This window comes from Miscanthus floridulus, chromosome 19, assembly GCF_019320115.1.
Source record: "Miscanthus floridulus cultivar M001 chromosome 19, ASM1932011v1, whole genome shotgun sequence".
Taxonomy (NCBI): domain Eukaryota; kingdom Viridiplantae; phylum Streptophyta; class Magnoliopsida; order Poales; family Poaceae; genus Miscanthus; species Miscanthus floridulus.
In genome coordinates this window covers 102161877-102182732 of record NC_089598.1, presented here as the reverse complement: position 1 = coordinate 102182732, position 20856 = coordinate 102161877, and the positions used below count along the sequence as shown (strand labels likewise).

General features: G+C 45.2%; 1 protein-coding gene and 1 pseudogene across 1 annotated transcript; both read right to left on the bottom strand.

The window, feature by feature from the left end:
- Nucleotides 1–9125: 9125 nt before the first annotated feature.
- Nucleotides 9126–12036, bottom strand: LOC136527561 (ribonuclease H2 subunit A-like). The gene is made up of 9 exons (XM_066520336.1): nucleotides 11888–12036; nucleotides 11698–11784; nucleotides 11366–11437; nucleotides 10372–10495; nucleotides 10211–10298; nucleotides 9964–10101; nucleotides 9794–9881; nucleotides 9586–9706; nucleotides 9126–9444 (listed from the first exon to the last, which is right to left on the bottom strand). The coding sequence occupies exons 2-9, from the start codon at nucleotides 11777–11779 to the stop codon at nucleotides 9264–9266; spliced, it is 894 nt and encodes a 297-aa protein (XP_066376433.1). The 5' UTR covers nucleotides 11780–11784; nucleotides 11888–12036; the 3' UTR covers nucleotides 9126–9263.
- A 1017-nt stretch (nucleotides 12037–13053) lies between these two features.
- On the bottom strand, nucleotides 13054–16861 carry LOC136527560 (tyrosine-sulfated glycopeptide receptor 1-like; annotated as a pseudogene).
- Between the last annotated feature and the right edge of the window lie 3995 nt (nucleotides 16862–20856).

Sequence of the window (20856 nt, the reverse complement as noted above, 5' to 3'; positions counted from 1 at the left end):
AAACCATAGAGGCACTCATCCTAGTACACAAAAGCAGAATACGAGCACTGCGCCGCTGATTGGTGCCACCAACAAATGACAAGCGTCGAAGATCTTCATTCCACAAGCAGTTGTAAGGCATTGGGTTGAATCTGGCAGACAACAGCCAGATGGGCTGTAAGGCACCGAGTTAGAGCCAACACACGACAGTTGTGAGTTGCATCACCTATGAGTATGAGTATATTTGGGGTCCAAGCACCCTTTGGGGAGAGGAGGTCGCAAAGGAGAGAGGACCATTGGTAGGAGAGCAAGGAGATCCAAGTGTAGGGATCTGCATACAAGCATACAATCTTTGCTCGAACTAGTCAGAGTTGATGGAAATAAATCGTTTGCAGCATTGCAACGAGCGCCACCCATTTGTGCTCTTGCTTGGGAAAAAAGCGCACCTGTTATTTTTCAGAAGAAGGAAGGCCCGCCTATTTAGTTGGGCCCTTCTAAATTTGTCCTGTATAGGCCTTTTATGATTTGCGTCCAGCCTTGTTGTGGGTAAAGCTTTTATTTGGGCCTGGGCTTGCACCGTTTTTTGGGGATTTAGCCATTTGGGTCAAGCTTCTCTTTATACCGTCATTTTCTACTCTTTTTTCAGAGTCTTCAATTCTGATGAAGAACTTTGTTTTTTTGTCCTCAAGGTTTGCAATTGAGCATCTTATGCTTTTAATTTTCGTAGAACTTGGTTACTGGATTAATTGGCAATGATACAGCATGTTATAATTAATTATAGTAACACGTCATCTCTACGTGTAGCCTACAGTCAGCGTTCTGAGCCGGGCTTCCAGAATATTCGGCGGACACATGGAAGGAGGTTTCACGGCAAATTCGGCAGCTGCTCTATACGACGAGTGCAATACCATATCCATATGGAGCGGATTTTAGGATGTAACAATTGAGCATGGTAGTAGGGAGGCAAATCAAATGGCACATAACTTAGCAAGAAGAGCGATGTAGTTAAAGCAAAATTGTATTTGGGACGATGAGCCTCCTAGCTTTATTCTTGATCTCCTGATCAATGATGTAACTATCTTGAATGAATAAAGTCTGACAGATTGTTTCAAAACAAGAGCATCTCTTTCCGTTTAGAAACAGAGGGTTGCCTGATTTATTTCAGTCAAAACAAGCTGTTCAGATAAGCTTATTCGAAGTTGCTCCCACCAAAGCAATATCTGAAACAATTGTTTGGTGAATCCAAGAACCAAGCAAAGCCTCTTCTTTCTGTCATTCTGTGTAATTGAGCATCACTTGCTTTAGATTTTCGCAGAACTTTGTTTCTGGATAATTGGCAACAATATACAACATGCCATAATTAATTATAGTAACACGTCATCTGTGTGTGTACATTGCCTACTCGACCAGTCAGCGTTCTGAGCCGGGCTTCCAGAATATTCGGCAGACACATGCATGATAGATGCTCAAGATCAAAATCCACAAGATTCAGAACAAGAAAAACAAAACAAAACAGAGCAACGAGCTACTTTCTTCCATGTACCGAGAGTTTATATTACAGCTGCATACTAAACCAATAAAAGAACATCTGAACAAGAAAGTAGGAACGAACAGGAAGGGGAAAGAGCTGGCCACCCTGACATGACCTGCTAGCCATTACCCATCTGACTGGCTAATTAACCTGCACTAATAAATACCTAAACCCAAAATTCAAAAAAAAAAAAAAGGGAAACGAGAGAGATGATTAGCACTACAAAATTGCAAAAGCTAGTAGGAGCTTCTACACACAAGCAGCAGTCGCAAGGATGCAAAAGCTCGATCGACCGTGCTGTGTCCTCTGTGATTTCTGAGCTCCTCGGTCGAGCTCGAGCACGCTTCCAAGACTAGAGCCCATCATCAGATGCCGAGCCCTGTCGACGTACAGCTTCGTTCTAGGAGTTAAGACGGTCCCCTGAAACATGAAATGCCATGCAGAGATTCAGAAATCAGTGGGGGACGCTGCTACTACTTGAGACTTCTTTTTCCGAGCATTTTGTTGGCTTAGATCACAAGTTAACAATGTGTTTTGTGTATGCACATGTCAGTGACAGTGTGTATGAATATGACGTGTTACCGTACGTACCTCTCATCTGTTCTGGATGGGATTCCAGCCGGATCTGGGTATCCTCCGGCCGAAGCTGGCGGCTGCCTGCTTGAAGGGCGTGCTCCCGCCGCCGACCTTCATCTGCTGCTCCTCGGCCTTCTGCCGGCTCGTCGACGGCCGCGACACCAGCAGCCGCCGGGCCGCCGGTCGTACCGCTGCACCGTTCAGCTCAGCTGAACACGGGCTCAGCAGGAGAAGCAGCACCACTAGCAGCAGCACTGGACAAACAACACTGCTCCTGTTTCCGCTGCAGCAGCCCATCATCTGCAGAGGAGACTGCAGCGTGTTTCGCTTGGGGCAGCGTGCGAGCCTGCAAGGGAGGAGGAAGACACAGCCACACAGGTAGTGGACGGGGTGTGTGGGAGTTAACGTGGGGGTTAGGGGGGGGGGGGGGGGGGGGGGGGTATTCAGTGTCAGATACTATAATCACCACCACACCTCCTATCTTGCATAGCGACTAGCGAGCGGCGCTACAATAACCAAGATATATACAGTAGTAATCACTACTAGGGTAGGGCACCAGTGCCGCAGAGACATTCATGTGCTGCTTGTTTTTCTGCATCTTCCCAACTGGGCGTCATGTGCTGCATCTTTGACTGCACTACTAAACCCTTGGCCTAATACCGGTGTTAGTTGGACTCAAGTACTGACTGGTGTACAGAGGTTTTTTAAACTGCTGTTCACGTTCCTTTCTGCAGGGGAGGGCGATGGATCACGTGACGTGCGGAAAACACTCTACATATGCTGGTTGTGGTTGCTGCTGCGTTCACTTGCTTTTTACCTGTCGAAGTTTCTTCCTTCCCCTTGATTCTATTCTAATCTAATCTATCTAAGTAGCAGTAGAAAATTAGGGGCGCTCTGCTGTAATCCAGTCGTTAGTTAACGAGGCCTTAATTGGGTTTACACTTCGTCGTATTTTCTCATTGGCAGTGAGATGCTGAGATTTGAAGCAGTGAAGGGATCAGGAAGTCAGCATGGCACCGGCCGGCATGGTCCAGTTTTTGAACTTTGGTCATAATACTTAGTTACTTATTAGCAGGGACCGGTTTGAACTCGATTAAAAAATATATATAGCCGGAGGTTCAGGCAGTATTCTTCAGAGTTCAGACACACTTGACTACATGAGGCACTTTTGGAACAGCAATAGATAGACTACCGCAGAGCAACGTGCCGGGTGAATAAACAAGGAGGGGGACGATCTGTTCTGCTTCTGCAGGATCCTCCGGCCACGCCAACGAACACGCAGGCAGGACTGGTGGATGTTATCTTTCTTGCCTGCAAATGCATCGCCGCGCCGGGTGCAAGTTGATAACCGCAGGTAAAGCCGGCCCTTGTTTAGTTACCTCAAAATCCAAACTTTGGCATTATGTAAAAAGAAGATTTCTTATCACATCAAACTTGCGGTACATATATGGAGTATTAAATATTGACGAAATCAAAAACTAATTATACAGTTTGGTTGTACTTTGCGAGACGAACGTTTTGAACCTAATTAGTCAACGATTGGACAATTATTACCAAATACAAACGAAATACTACAGTGCGCTACTGCGCGCTACAGTGAATCCGACGACGCCAACTTCGGCACCTAAACGCGGCCCCGTATAGGCCTTGTTTAGATTGTAAGTTTTTTCACACTCTCTTCATCACATCAAATCTTTGGACACATGCATGGAGTATTAAATGACTAATTATATAGTTAGGTTATGATTGGACAATAATTGTCAAATACAAACGAAGTGTTTAAGTGTCAAGTACCAATTCCTAACTCCAATCTAAATAAGACCATAGAAATATTTCCACTGCTACCCTGTCTGATTAGCCCTGACTGACTGAGGAGGAGCCCAGCAGCGGCAGCAGGTAGCCTGCCACTTAAGCCACTGCCAGTGTGCCAGTGTCGTCGTGCACTCGCATAGGGATCGGCGTCGCCGTGACAGGGGAATGGATGGCAGGCACTCACGAATCTCGATGGACGCGTCAGTTCCTCCTCTCAAGTTTAGGCCTCGTTGGGCTGGTAAGAAGTTTGGTTTGTTCGGTTTTTTTAGTTAGAATAGTATTTTTTTTTATAATATTTCAATCAGAGTAGTATTTTTCAGCCAGGTTCAGCTGAGTTTTAGACCTTTGGACATATGCATGAAGTATTAAATATATACTAAAAATAACTAATTGTACAAATTGTGACTAATTTACGAGACAAATTTTTAAAGCTAATCAGTCCATGATTTGACAACGTTGTGCTACAGTAAACATGCGCTAATGATGGATTAATTAGCCTTAGTAAATTTATCTTGCCGATTAGTGATGACTTCTATAATTTGTTTTACTATTACTATCAAAACACTCCTATGTACCACTCTAATGTGACACCCCTACATTTTAGCCCATTCATTTAAACACCACTACAGTTACATTTTCGATGGTCGGTTAAGTTCTTCCTTTTTTTAGCAGATGGCGCGTGATGGCCGTTCTGCAGGGACTGCAGGAAGAACACCCGGTCTCAGGAACTCGGACAGTCTGAAAGTGACTCTGAAAGTCTGAAACCACTTCACTTTACAGTTCAGTACCTGCAGAGTGCAGAGACAGGGACGACAGTTTGTGTTAGCGATGTACTCCTCTGTCCCAAAATAAAAGACGTTTTGGGTTTTCATGCCACAAGTTTGATTCGATTTATAGAAAATACGTACAATATTTACATCTTCAAATAATTTTGTTAAAAAACTAGACAAAAAAGTCTTTTCAATGATACTAATTACTTAGCATAAATATTTATATATTTTAATATATAATTGCTGGTAGTCGTTTCTCGGGAAGCGAGAACGTCATTTATTTTGGGACGGAGGGGGTACTCCACAAAAGAACGCAACTACGGGTTACGTTTCAGCAAAGGTGGTTTATATTTAATCAAATTTCTAGTGAATACTATTCACATTTACAACTTCAAAATAATTTATTATGAAAATATATTTCGTAATTAATCTATAGTAACTTAACACAGTGACATTGTGCTAGAATTTATTATTTATTATGAAAATATATTTTTTTATCTATAGTTGATCGAACTTAGAATATTAAACTATGACATTGTGCTAGAATTTTATTCTTTTCTAGACGGAGAGAATAGTAACTTAACACAGTAAAAAAGAAAAGCATTGAGTAACACTGTAATAGAGTAAGAAGACGAGCATCAGCATCAGCATCAGCACGTGTCTTGATGCAAGCAGAGATTAGAAGAGATTGCGTGATGAGAGAGAGGGCGCCAAAAAGGCGCGGTGGTGTCGTGGTGAACGTGATCCATCCATGGACCGCCGGGGCCGGCCCAGCGAGTCAAGCGACCACCGCGCGCGCTCACAGACACAGCAGTCGCCGCGCGTGGAAGGCGCCGTGCATGCACGCCTGATAAATAAAAAAATATATAATGACGAATAGATGATCATCAGGCAGTTGAAACTTGAAACTGCTGTCGTACAAGTATTATATGAGCCAGAGCTGCACGGACAATATTACTACGGGGAAAGAGACCCATAACCCCATCAAAATCTAGTCCAGCCCATATATATAGCATAATAAAGAACCGGAAACCCAAGGCCGCTTTTCTTCCCAAACGGCCCAGACCGGCCCAGATCGTGTGCAAGTCGACTTCTCGTTCATTCCTTCGATTCGCACGGAACAGTATTTTTCTCTCACACAAATCAGCCAGCAGTACTTCTTTACGAATCAGCAACGATACGAACAACCCAACTGAACAGGCTGTCGATCCCTCCCTGCTCTCTCTGCCGGCCGCCGAAAACCGCCGCTGCCCCCACCCTCCGTGCCGAAGCGGCCGCTCGCCGCAACCAGTCCCCGGTGATTTTGGCTGATTTAACAGTGTTACGTGAGAGAGAATAAGCTAAAATAAGTTGACTGACTGAAAAGTAGTTCAAGCGAACAAGACACGTGGACGGCTGGACCTGACAGGCTGACACAGTGACACCCTCTGACACTTGCTTCGGTCAGTTGGTGTGGTGCTGCCCTGCTCTTCCTGGGTGGTTTTACTTCTGCTGAAGCGAGTACCAGATTGTACACGCAAGCAGATACGCTTGCTAGCTGTAGATCATGCTGTGTGCAGTGTGATTTCTGACCAGCCCTTCACATGCCGAGGCCCGTGGACACACTCGTCATGTAGACTACACGTTAGAGATTCAGAAACATGAAACGACATGTGCAGAGATTCAGAAATCAGTGGGAAGTTGAAGACGCTACACGTTAGAGATCATCCCTGACTTATAAGTCATGGCTGAAAGGACTGTTGACTGGTTTAACGTGAAAAAAAAATACTATTCGTTGGCTGATAAGTCATGGCCTATAAGCCGAATACGCCGAGCGAACAGGCTGCATGTATAGTTGAGTGAATGTTCAGTTGACGCTAGAGATCATGTGTACAGTACAAGCGAGAGAAAGTGGGTGGGTAGAGAGACGCTACTATTCGAGGCTAATTTTTTTTGGAGCGTTTTGATCACAAGCTAACAAGAACTCGCAGTGTGTGCAGTGTCAGTGTGTATGACGTCATGAATATGATACATTTGATGGAACGAGATCCCCTGCAGTCGGCCTCATCGACTGCAGTCTGCAGTTGGCGTATTTGTGCCGTTGGCTGCCATCCGAAGGACCATATTAGCCAGTTACCACACAGGCAGTCCAGCAGCCCATCTACAGCATGTTCGGCTGGGACTGAAATGATCGTATACGATCATGGATTATTTGCTGGCTAGTTTGGTGTGAGAGAAAAATAATATTTTAGTTAGAAATTTATGATCATTTACGACCAAGCGAACAGGTTGGTAAAGCCCACGAGCGACGCTTGAGCATGCGGTCTTCTTCGCCGCCGCTGGCGTGCTCGGTCATTCGTTCGTTCACCACAGTCGTTGTCACGCGTCCCCGAGCTAAATCCCAGGTTCGCGGACATGTAGACCGCAGAGACATTGTCGAAGTACGCAACCGTGGCCTTGTTGACGCCGCAGTGCAGCTCTCTGAAGAGTTGGCATAGCCATATGCATTCGGCGGCTGCGTTGGCCATAGCCCTGTACTCCGCCTCCGCGCTCGATCTCGAGACCCGCGTCTCGGGGCAGCCGGCCCAGTCCGCGTCAGAGTACGCGGTCACCGCGAGCTTCGGCGAGGCGCGCAGACAGAGGCCCATGGTGCTTGTGCCGCGGACATATCGCAAGATCATCTTGAGCAGCTACCGCCCCGCATAAACTCGCGGCTCGTTCTACAGCCTGCGTTCTCTTGGATTATCCCAGCGATCATCAAGGCTATCAGTTAGCAGTCAGGAGCGGTAACCACGGCGTCGCCCTCGACCTCTACTCGTGCGCTCCTTGTGCACTCCGCTGTAAGGTGCAATGCAAGTTGATGGCAGTTAAAAAATTCGATTAGCACTAACACCGAGCCACCGAATAAGATGAAGAGGAGCTCTGCAAGTTCAGTGAGGCGTACGTACCCTGAGATGACACTCGATCGATCTGGCAGTGACGCCGTGCATTATTCGCATTGGGATCGGCGTTGACAGGATTGGATCCTAGGAGGGAAGGGAAGATGTCAGTGCCCAGTGGCAGGTAGCACCAGTGCACCACCTTCGATGGAAAGTTTACACACGGAAAGGAAAAAAAAAGAGAGCCTTATAACGATGGATGGTCGGTATTTTTTTTTAATCAGTCATCAGGCAGTGTGATGACCGCGTAACGGCGGACGGACCTTTTATCTGATCACATAGTCTGCAGCAAACATCTCTGAGCTGAGTTTTCAGAGCAGTTTCTTCAGACGGAACCAAATGCCCCGTTCGCTTAAGCTTATCAGCCAAATTCAGCCCTACTTTTCAGTCATGAGAACAGTATTTTTCTCTCACAACAAATCAGCCCTACCGCAGCAGCAATAAGTCCTGCCGAACAGGGCAAGTCTGAAACAACTGTGCTTTTGCAGCTTCTGGTATTTCACATTGTAATAACAAGACTACGACGGTCGACGGCGACGGGAGCATCTGCATCAGCAAAGATTAGCAGAGAGTATTGCACAAAGACAGGGCGCCAAAAAGGCATAGCAGTCGTCATCACTCGTCAGTCAAGCGACCATTACGCCACACAGCTGTTGGCCCGCGTGGAAGGCGCCGTGCGTGCACGCCTGACGCCTGATAAAAAATATATATAGGCCACCGGGGGATCAGCCAGAGATAGCCATGGCTCATGGCTCATGGCTGGAACGTGAAGATCCTTTTCCCGGCGCCCCCGATCGGTACGGCGGCGTGCGGTGCCACCTTCACCGCCGGCGCCACGTGCCCCCGGCCGGCCGGCGAGCGCCAGCTAGCTTCGCCACCTCTTCACTTCTCGCTTTTTCGACCGAGTAGCAGTACGCGTACGGGCAAACCTTTTTGTGCACGAGCATGGCACGGACGGCAGCCGCGTGACCAAGTAAAAACTTTCCGTTCCCTAATGATGTACGGCACCGACAGGTTTACTGCCAGTAAATTACCTGGTTAAGTAATTAGTTGGCTGTTAATACAAGTTACCTGGTAGCCGTGTCTGCTGAAGCTCAACTGTTATTACAGGGAATTGTTCTGTGAAGAGCTACAGTTTTCTTCTGGAAAAGGATAGGGATGGTGCTTGGTTGGGCGTACGTACCTGATGGCTGAATGATGAGATGAGGCGTCTGGTCTGAATTGTTTTATGCAGCGTATGATTGGATCACTGGACACAGATCTCTATAATACTCATGTACACAGGCGCAAGATGAGATCATGCGGGGATTGGGAAGCATGCAATTTAAAAACCGAGGGCGAAAGGCCAGCCCTGAAGCAGGCATCCAAGAAACTGAGAAAGGGATGAACATCTGCTGGTTCATCCGGTCTATATTTATTATTATACCAACAAGGCAACAAGTGCTGACGAGGATGAGAAGATCTGTTGGATACTTGGATGCTACGTACTGAATGGGAAGACGTAAAATATCTGTACATCTGCAAAGGCAGAGGTAGCAATGGGGGGAAACCATCATCTTCCATTCCAATCTCAACAAACAATTCCTACCAGTTTCAAATCAGATACCAAAAATCAGGCTCCAAAGTCGTACGCTCTAGTTTCTACAACAAACATTAGTACTACCAAATTATCACACATCACTGGAACTTCCTGACCAGCTCAAGTTTGCGAGCCTGGAAGAATTTGCAGCGGCCTTTTCCGCTTGATTCAATATCCTCAGTCTTCCTTTTGAAGCCAGTAAAGCCTAGGCTTGAGAGCTTGACCTGTCGCTTGGTGCTTCCATTGCCAGTCCCATCTTCGTCAACTTCATCAGACTCCCTTTATATCATATACCATGTGGCAAAACCATACTAGTTAGGAATCAGAATCAATGCTTTGCAGTTCACAAAACACACTGACGAAATTAGTTCAAGAATAGAAAGCACGGAAGCATAATAAAGGTTGAACATCTGAACACACCATGTAACCTCAACTGCATCCTTGAAGAAGGGCGTGCAAGTTCCCCAGCCAAAACGAACTAAAGTTGGGAAGCCAAACACCGGATGCTTGTGATCTTCTAACCATTGCTTAGTATCAGGGTCTGCACCATTAATTTGGATGTTCTTTAACGAGACAGTGTCCTATGAATAGAGTTTGATAAAATCATTTATAATGACGAATCAGTTACCTCCTGGATATCCTGATCCGGTCTTCATGTGCATATTCAGAGCTGTTTCATCAAACACCCAGTTTCGCAAGGCTCTGTCCCTAGTGACCTGCAGTTGCATATCACAACTTTACAACTGCGCAAGCCTATAAGAAAGCACCTGCACAAGGAAATTTGATTCAAGAAATTACCTTTGCAACTATACTTGCTCCACTAACAACAGGGTAAAGGCTATCAGCTTTTTTGGCGACCACAAATTTGATTCCTGGAAACTTTTCTGTCAGCTTGATCCTATACTTTTCAGGATCTCCCACTGTATCTATATATACCTTTTCAAGGAGGAATATAATTACTAAAAAATGCAGTGAATAATCTTACAGGGAAAGCCACATGCTCGCACAAAAAATTCCTTTTGAACTCAAGAACATATGCTCTTACTTCTGCCAGTAGAACTCCCATGTCAATCACTTTCCTAACAAGGCCCATGGCAGAGTTATGTGATATTTCATTCAGATTAACTTTTGACCTGAAACAATGGGACTATTAATGAAGATAACAACGCAAGTTTGCAGTCTAATAGGTCAAAAGGCTGGACATACTTTTTTAACATTTTAGCAGATAGATCCTTTGGGCATATGACATCCACTTCCCACCCAATAGAGCTATTGACCTTTAAACTTTCAAATAGCTCCTCTCTTTGTTCCTCCTTCAAGGTCTTTGAATCTGTTTGAGAAGATAAGATCAATAGGCTATGCTAATAGTCAATGTGTTAGTAGCAAAACTACTCTTGAACTCTTCCATGGCATGTGGAAAGTAACATGTCCAACCGACTCTGCCACTGGAACATCATAAGATAGTAAGCATAATAACTACCACGGCATACTCAAGATTACCACTCCAAAGATTGAATTCATGCAAATGTCAGTATGTATGCCACAGATAAAAAGGAGATGTGTCAACAATGAACTCTAAGATGTCAGAAGCTGGGCGGGCTTAACAAAAATTGAAAAAGAAGGGTTTGGTAGTTTGCTACAAGACTAATGTACATGGAAGCACCTGCAAGTCATGAGTTCATTGAAAGGGACTAGAGAGGAGAGTATTTCGCAGAGAAGGGAAACAAGAGGATAGCAATTAGCAGCAGGTAATCTTGTCTGGGAAAAAAATCATGATGCACCAAGAATAGCAAATTCAATGTTCCTCCTTCCTACCCATGTTTGTCCTCCACCACAATTTCAAAAGTTCATAAACATATGCATCAGGTCTTTAAAAGATATGCTAGCTTATACCATGCCAAATCAACCAAAGTGCTTAACTACTGCCAGCATCTACTTAATGAATGAGCACAAATTGAACAAGGTCGCAAATTAATCTATCAAAGATTATGTGTCATAACTTCGAAGCTACCCAATTTATTCTCTGACACAAGCTCAGTCACTGAATAATTCGGTATACAATTGAAACTAAATTACATACACGTCTGTAATCTGTAGAACTAAAACTACTCTGAGAATACTGAGCTGTGCAATGCAACTAACACAACAACAAGTAAATCAGCTTCAACAAGCAGATGAAGAAGATGTGAGTGAGGAAGACCTGCGAACTTGAGAGTGGCAAGAGTGTTATTGTAAGAGCTCGCGCAGTACATGCATCCATACACCATAGGACCTGCACGAGAAGTAAAAGGAAGTGAGTTTTGGGAAGACCCCATCTGACCATCTCTCCTCAAAACCTGCAGATCAGCGTCCTGCTCATGACATTTTGCTGGGGAACGTGTTGAAACCAACTTGAATTTCAAGCAACATTGCGCATTTCCATGAGTGTTCATCCTATTTCACTTTGGACTACTGAATATTTATACAGTAAAACTCAAAAAGAGTTTGGAGCAACATTGCGTATGGACCGGTCAGAAGAGAGAAAGCGTTTACCAAGGACAGGGCCACGGCCGGCCTCGTCGATCCCCATGAGGCAGGGCTCCTTGGTAGCCCACTCCGGCACCGGCGCCGCCATTTCCACTGCGTTAGGGCAAAGAAGAAAAAGGAAGCAGATTAGAGCTGGAGGTCGCTGCTGTCGGATTAGGGATGAAGCAGGGAGGAAAGGAAGTAGGAACTCGCTCACCTTGCTGCGGACGGGCGTGACGTGAGGTGGCGGCGGCGGGCGTCGCTTCTGACTCGCCGCTTGGGTGGCGAGAAGGGATGCGCTCCTGCGCGGCTCACCGTCGGGCGTCGGCGGCGTGCGCTCCGGGGAGAACCGGGCCGGTAAGAATGGGAAGTGTTAGCCCAGAAAAGGCCCATCTACCAGTAAGAATGAATCTGTGAATGCGACGGCCCACGGAGAAGATAAAGGAGACCGGGGAGTTCTAGCCCTCCTCTTCCCCGGCGGCCTCACCCCGCCCGCACAGCCGCTGGCTGTGACGGTGCGGCCCCTCCCGTTCCGCATAGATTCGCGCGCGTTCCTGGCTGGGCGAGGGCGACCACCGGCAGGCGGCAGCCGGCAACCGCGACCGTCATTTGATGCCCCTGACATTTGTGTTAGAGGTTGGTGCTGTACTGCCTTTTTTTTGCTAGGGCTTGTTGGTGTTAGCATTCTGCATGTGAAAGTTGTCGGGCTGTTAGGATGGTGTGGTCTGTGGAAATGTGCATTGCTTGTGGTCTTGCTTCCGCCATTGTGCTGCTGTGGTTACTCCTCCCAACCATGTAGGCTTAGGCATCATATTATTATTATAGGGAGGGAGGGAACCAAACTGAAACTGAACAATACTGATTATGCTGCTAAGTTAAATCTGAACACCACTGGTTCATAAATTTCCCCCTCTCACAGCAACAACAGTAAGCTAAATTCTGAAAAATGGTACTTCATATCTTGTCCTGTCCCCTTCACAGATTAAAAAAGAAGCCAGCAAAGTCCATCCTTCTTCCTCAATTATGCTATCCATCGGCTTGTTCGCTGGTTGGTTTCTGGGCTGGTTTGGGCTGGCTAGTGCTGGTTTGTTGTGAGAGAAAAATACTGTTGGCTGGCTGGTTTGGGCTGGCTGAAACCAATAAGCGAACGGGCTTCCATCTTTTCTAATACAGGCATCTGTACATGTTTCACAGTTCCTGTAATGTTAATGAATTAATTGATAGCTCAATACGCTCTCACTGTTCCTGCAATTGAACTTGAGCGCTATAGGTTTTAGATAACAAGAGTGAAAATTGTAGACAGAAGCTCATAGCTGTGAGCCTTTTCTTTTCACAGATTTACATACACAACTGTACAACTTCACTAGGATACAAATGTAGGCATACTAAGCAAGAGCCCAATGCCTTTTTTTTATGCACTTTCCATATTCAATCGTTTGAACTAGGAGGTGCAATATTTCCACGGAAGGAATAAGGAAAATTGTATACAGGGCCTCATGACAGTGAGACTTTTCTTTCAGAAATGTACAGTACTGCGCTCTTTGTTAGAAACTCTTCCTTCTACTGAAGTTACACCTAGTCTGATGGAGTACAATATTGCCACCTACAATATGTTCTCCTTTAATTACATCTGCACCTGCACCTGCAGGGGCTCAACTACAGTTTCCAGGCAGTACACCACCTCTTGGATGGTCGGCCTCAAGCCAGGATTGTGGTTGATGCACTTACAGGCTACTTCAAGCACATTCAGCATTTGGTCGTCATGTCCTCTTCCTCTAAGAGCAGGATCCAAGACCTCAATATCCTTTCCTTGGGACCTCATCTCCCTTACCCATTGGACAAGTTCCTTCGACTTGGTCAAAACCTGGACGGGCCTCTTCCCTGTGAGCAGCTCAAGCAAGACCACTCCAAAACTATATATATCACCTCTCAGTGTGGCCACCCAGGCCTGGCCATACTCGGGAGGAATGTAACCCAGAGTGCCTACCAGCTCTGTCGTGACATGTGTGTTGTAAGGAAGGATCAATCTTGCCAGGCCAAAATCAGCAACATAAGCATTGAATTCTCTGTCAAGTAAGATGTTGCTGGACTTGATGTCACGATGAACAATGTTAGGGTTGCAGGTGTTGTGGATATAAGAAAGGCCCCGACCTGCTCCTTGTGCAATCTTGAGCCTTATTGGCCAATCAAGAAATGAGTTGGCATTGTCCTTGTTGTGAAGCCAATCATCAAGACTCCCATTCTCCATGAAAGAATATATGAGGAGCCTCGTGTTTCCCTGGATACAATAACCCCATAGTGGCACAAGATTCTCATGTTGTGCCATAGAGAGTGCTTCAACCTCTGCTGTGAATTCTCTTTCCATCAGACACATTTCTCCATTGAGTTTCTTGATCGCAAGCTTGGATCCACAAGGTAGCTCAGCCTTATAGACTAGACCATTACCTCCACAACCAATAATGTTCTGCTGATCAAAATTATTTGTGGCCTTCAAGATATCATTGAATGTGATATTGTTTGATTCTCCCTTTCCTCGAGGTACCATCACCAAAATGCTTCCCTTTATGTGCTCTGAAACAGAGTTGAATGAAGTTGCTTCAATGTCCCTGTTGCTGCTGCTCTTGTTTCTGTCAGCAGATTTTGTGCTTCTGATGAACAGAATAAGACGTCCGAGCAAGAAAAGCATGGCAAGCCCTCCAAAGAACACACCTAAGGCAAGCGCAAAGATGGTCTTCTTGTGCCTCCTTTTCATTGAGGCTGGAGGTTCTTCTACCGGGCCACAATGGACACTGAGCATAGGACCACATAGCTTGGAATTTCCAATGTAGCTAGAATTTGTAAAGGTATTAAACTGTCCTCCACTTGGAACTGGCCCTTCTAGGTCGTTGTTAGACACATTGAACCAAGAAAGGAAGTGAAGATTACTCAGTGCAGTTGGTAGTTCACCTGTGAGCTGGTTATTTGACAAGTCTAGAGTTTGCAGGTTGGTGAGGTTGCAAATTTGTTGTGGTATTTCTCCAGATAAGCTGTTGGTGCTAAAGTTGAGGACATTGAGCACTTTCAACTGACCAATCCCTTGGGGAATTATGCCTGTCAAGCTATTGTTGCATAGATTCAATACATTGGGGAAAGCATTGAGCAAACGGTATTGACGCGATTGTGTCCAAAATACAGGTAACTCAAGGAACTTCATGTCCAACTTGGCAGCATTCTTGTCAGATTGTAGCATTGGCATGTCCATCAATTCAGGTGGGATATCCCCTGTAAGCCTGTTGCTTGATATGTCCAGAAAGAAGAGGAGTTCCAGCCTGTTAATCCAGGATGGTATTGTTCCAGTAAGGTGATTGTATGATAGATCTAATATCTCCAATTTTGTGAGTTTTGATAACCAAAGAGGGATTGTCCCAACCAATGGGCATGCATCTATGGTTAGGACCCGAAGATTCTGAAAACCATCAATTGCTGCATTCTGTGGTATGGTTTCCCCTTTGAAGTTGGCTTCCAATTAGCAAGGAGGTAAGGTTCTTGCATCTGTTGAGATTCTGAAGTGCATCTGTGATATCTGTAAATGAGTTATTGGTAACTGAAAGGAAGGAAAGGGATCTGAGATTGGCTATTCTTGGTGAGAACTGGCCTTGAAAATTGTTGTAAGCCAATCGCAAAGCAATTAGATTACTGCATGCATATATGCTTTCAGGAATTCCTTCCACTGAATTTGTTCAGTGAAAAATCTGCAGTCCTCAGATCCATCTGGGTGAAGTTAACTCTGCTAAGATCTCCCACAAAACTATTGTTTCTGAGGGTGATATACTTGAGACTTCTGCAGTTACTTAGGGCCGATGGCAGCTCTCCGATCATCAGGTTGTTGTCTAAGTGGAGCTCCTCCAATCTTCCCAGCTGCCCAATAGAATCTGGCATCTCTCCTTCAAGCCCATTTGATCCAAGGTCAAGGAATATCAGATTACTGAGTTTGACTAGGCTGGAACCATCAAGTGCCCCTTGCAAATTATTGTTTGGAAAAGAGAGGTGCTCCAATGAGGTAGCATTGAACATTTCATGGGGTAGACCTCCGGTAAGGTTGTTGCGGCCAGCCTTGAGTACTGTCAACTTGGAGCAATTGCCAAACTCTGGGGAAACAGTGCCACTGAGGTCATTTAAGAAAAGATCAAGCATGGCAAGTGATGGGGCGTTGCTGCAAATAGAGGATGGCAATGGTCCTGTAAAGCTGTTGTTGCTTGCATTAAGAGCGACAAGATTGTTCATCACTTGCAGTGTTGTGGATGGTAACTGTCCTGTAAAGAAGTTACTTGAGATATTCAGTACCTTGAGAGGAAGGCCAGAAATTGGGGACTGACGCTCTTGCAGAGGACCAGATAGGCTGTTGAAGCTGACATCCAAGATGATGATGCTGCTGGAGAACACCAATTCTGCTGGCAGACTGCCGTAGAGTGAATTGCATGACAGGTTGAGGTGCAGCAGCCCTGTAAGATTGCTGAGAGATGGTGGGATCCTCCCTTTGAGGCCTTTAGAAGGCAGCGAGACTTCTGTGACCACGCCACCGTTGCCGCAGTTTACTCCTTCCCATTGGCAGCAGTCTGTGCTGTTGGCCCACGACATGTTGAGGCCGCCATTGCCCTCCTGGGAGAGACCATCTCGGAAGTCGATGAGGGAGCTCTTCTCTTGCTCTGTACAGGAGCTGGCGAGGGATGCAAAAGAGAGGAGGACCACCAAGGCAGTACCAAAGAAAGGCACGGGTAATTTGGAGGCGCTAGTGCTGCTGCATAGCAAATTCAGCGATGGCATGATTCTCTCATGAAACGTCCTGCAGCTCGCAGAGACGCTCAATTTGGATTTTGGGCTCTGACTAGCTAAAGAACCAGAGGTTCTTTCTACGACAGCATGGGGGAAGAAGAAGTAGCTGCTTGCTCTTTCTGGTGGTGTTGAGCTTTCCTCGTCTTGTTCCCCGAGGAAGAATGGCAAAGGTATATGATGCAGAAACATCCAAGTCAGTTACTTACACGTTTGCCACCACCAATTTTTTCTTATTCAATAGACTCCAGAGAGGGAAGGAAAAAAAAATCGGAAATACTTTTCTTGCCCAGTTCACATGTTTGACGTTTTGCATGGGTTGCTACAACTCTACGTGCAAAAGTCCAACTTCCCTGTACGAAGCCTTAGTTGTTATCCTTCTCTAGGGTCGTCATCAAACTTTGGAAGCTTGCCACAGAATATTTCTTTTGGAGCCCAGGTTGGTATTGAATATTGCACCATTCTGAGATAATTTATTGATGCATATATTCATGCATATCTTCTGAATCTTTTATGCGACTCTTAAGTCTTAACTGATAAGAAACCAAACCATGTTTTTTTTCATCACCAACCTAATGTCAAATGAAAGTTTCTGCTTCATTTATTGTATTGTTACAATATTACTCCTACATGGCTGCATGTAAACCTTGAGAAGAAATCGCTTGACCGTTGAAAACTGTAACCTATGACAGTTAAAATTCAGGGTATTTTTTTTACATACAAAACCGTAACTCTGCCTATGTTGTCTCAACATAGCAGGTCCCAAACCCTGGTAAAGGAAGAGGGTTGTGATAGTGGCGAGCCAACGTTAAATCGTGTCATTCTAATGGAGATAATGGAGACACTAATCAGTTTCTTTGCATGTTCATTCAGTGTTCTCCTGACAGTTGTAAACCCTTTTTCCGGATCCATTTTGCAGAACTGGAAAAAGGCGAAAGCAACAGCCGATGAGGCTCCGAAGATTCGCGTTTCCAATGGGCACTTCTGGAGGAAGTGGCAGGTGCATCGAAGAGCACTACACACTTATCTTGATAATATATATCTTCCAGTCTCATCTCGCATCGCACATATATAAATATATAATCGATAATAATCTTAGAAAGGCTAGCTATCATTAACGTCGTGGTCAATGTGTGCGCGGTCTGTGGCTGATTGAGCAGCAAGTGGATGGAGGAGGTCGTCAGGATAATGGCACTGCCGGGGCCGGCCGGGGTGGGTGGCCACGGCTGTGCCCGGCCGGGCCGTTTACTTTTGGTGGTCCGTTGGAGCGTCGGGTGATGTGTACGTCTGCGAAAGAAATGCGTCTCTGCTTTGCCTTGGCCCTACGGCATAGTATATCTGTCTAGAAAAGAATACAATTTTGTATGTGATCAAACTTAAACTATCTTAAATTTAACTAAATTTATGAAAATTGGTATCAATATATATGAATTCAAGTAAGTATGCCATGAAAATATATTTCATGACGAATCTAATAATATTTGTTTGTTATGATAATTATTAGTATTTTTTATATAAATCTATGAAACTTGACCTAGCAGTGTTCTAGAAATACAATCTTTTTGGTACAAAGTGAGTACGACTCTAGGAAGGTGACCTATGCATCTATGGGCTACGGATGGATGGATCAGGACAAAAATATTGGGAGGTAACGTGGGACAGGACATAGTCAGATGGGCAAGCCAGGTCGCCGTGAGATGTGCATAGATTTTTATTCTTTTTTTTTTCTCTTGTCAATTCAAAGTATTCTATCTATACTGTATGCCTAGAGTTGTAGGACGTGCTGGGGGATTACAGGATTGCTAATCACTCCATGTGGCTTTGGCTGCCAACGGAATAATTCCTGCGATAATCCTGACAGATCGGTCGATGATATGCTTGAGATTAAACATGATCTGCAGAAGTGCTAGACCATTAAGCCATGCATGCAAAACACATGTGGTACAGTGCTAGACTAGTAGTCTGGTTCGCAAAAAAGGGAAAAAAAAAGATGCACATAAGACTGGTCTTATTCTTGATGCTACTTTTGTGTGTATTCATACTGTATCTACAAGGTCATTATTCCTTTCTTGTTCCACAGCAGCGATGGTTTACGACTTGCAGGTCTGGTTGTCTCTGTCGACGAATGAACAAGAGCCTGTGAGAAAAAAAAATCACTTGCATTGGCTACCGAACCATTTGAATCTATCTGTTCACTCTTCACTTGTTACTGTCAGCATCGTGCAGTTCACATCACTTGTTGCACAGAATGCAAATGCGTTGCAGGAAAGTCTGGTCAGAGCAGAGGCGTACATGGTTTGCATACACGTTTGCAACTCGAAGACCGACCGTATATATGTACATGGAAATAATACAAGAGGACAAAGAAAAAAATCGCCGGCGTGTAGACCGGGTCTTTGGCAGGGACAGACAGATGAGTATCTCGCGTTGCTTCCTGCCTTCACACTACGACACCGGACGAACGTGGACAGAAACAAAGCTTAATCAGGTGGGTTGCATCAAATGTTTGAGTCTCGCTTGATTGGTGGAGCTCGTTGAATTTGAGTTCTCGACCTGGTGACGGTATTTCCGATTAGTTACCCTTTTGGCTTCAGACAATATGTTCATTAACAACATGGCGTCTGTGATGACTTTATAAATTGTATGTTTTTTTTACGATTACACATTACAAAGTTGTTTGTAGCTGAACATTTATTTATATTTTACCCGCGTGTATGTGTTTATATACAGAGGCAATTATACAAATGTATACTTCGTATATGTATGTGAACGTGTTTTATAAAAGAAAAGATATAGTACGGAGTATATGACAAGGTTTAGCCAATTGGATGAAAGTTGAGGGGTTTAGGTGCTGCATGGCGCTATGGGTGCGTCCAGACGCTGACGGGTAGCTGTTCTTGTCGTTGCCTTGGGAGTGCCAATTATTTTAGTGACGTGTCCCTCACGCGTTGCGTACGCTGGGAGCGTACAGGTAGAGAAGACGAGACGAAGGAGAAGAGTTGACATGGCCAGCCGGAGGTTTGGTTGGGAGGCCGCGACGGAATTGAATGAGTACATCGGGGCCTTGTTTAGTTAAAAAAAAACTTTCCCAAAAAGTTATACAGTAGCTATCACATCGAATCTTGCGATACGTGCATGGAGCATTAAATATAGACGAAAAAAAACTAATTGCACAGTTTGGTTGGAAATTGCGAGACGAACGTTTTGAGCCTAATTAGTCCATGATTGAACACTAATTACCAAATAAAAACGAAAGCGCTACCGTAGCTAATTTCCAAAATTTGACCACCTAAACAAGGCCTGGGTATTGGGGTTGGATTGGATTGGATTGGATCACATCAGCAGCCGTCTCTGTCCTGATGGACGGCTCTGCGCGTGCGTGCGTGGCATCCGTGCAGTGCAGCGCAGTGGGTGGATTACCAGTAGGCAAGGCGATGACTGATGACTGTGATGAGTGACGAGTGATCCGCCGTATCATGCAAGCACCAAGAGTTGCCGGGTGAATGGTTTGCCCACACGGCCACACCACACACTCGTGATTCGATGGAGATGGGTTATGATGCTTATTATTAGTGCAAATTCGACTTTTTTTTTTCTGGGCACTAAACTTAAACAAACCATTTATAATCAGCGTGGGAATGCGGTCAAGATCTTTCATCATTCTTTGCCACCGAGCATACAGGGCTCGTTTGCCTCGGTGCGTGGAGAAGCTCAAGTCGCCTAGTCCAGGCATCACTTCTAGGCGGTCCGAAGCCGGATGGGTTGCCTAAACAGAGCTGACTAAGCCAGTCCTACTAGCATTAGCAAACTCGCCCATATTTTGCACACAGAAAACATTCATTTCCGTATACAACACACCTTTCCTGTGTCACTGAGCATAGCTTGTGATCAAGGGAGGAGCTAGCGTTTTCGTTAGGTGGTATGTTCCCCTCACACGAGAAGATCTATGTGCCCATCACCCAATGCAAACGCCCTACTCACGGAAACCCATTTGGTGAACTAACTGTACTTCTTGCATTGACACGGTTCATGCACCACGCGAAAACAATATGCCGCCGTGCGGTTTCGCTAGTTTAATTTCACATGCCCAAGTCTCCATCGTGTGTGTAAAGTCAGAAACGTGCTCGGTCGTCCCCGTCATATGCTTGCATTCCTTGCATTGTCAACATCTTGGGCGAGAATGGTTCGTTTTTGTTTTTTTTTTCGTTTGGCACTTGGCATTAGGTGAGGTGGTTTTGACAAGGGCTTAATTGATTGCTACTCCGTACTGATCTAGTAATTTAACCCGTCACTTTCCCTTGACTTTACACCATTTTAAATCGCATGCAATGTAACTAGCACAGTTTTTTTTCTTTCACACAAATCAGTGAGCTTGGA

Bases quoted from the DNA above. Each gene is read 5' to 3' on its own strand.
- LOC136527561 (XM_066520336.1), bottom strand. From the start codon at position 11,779: ATGGCGGCGCCGGTGCCGGAGTGGGCTACCAAGGAGCCCTGCCTCATG. The intron at 10,496-11,365 runs GTCTTCCTCACT...CTTCTCAAACAG, and splicing joins TGCCACTCTCAAGTTCGCAG to ATTCAAAGACCTTGAAGGAG. The intron at 10,299-10,371 runs GTATGTCCAGCC...CCATTGTTTCAG, and splicing joins TCTGCTAAAATGTTAAAAAA to GTCAAAAGTTAATCTGAATG.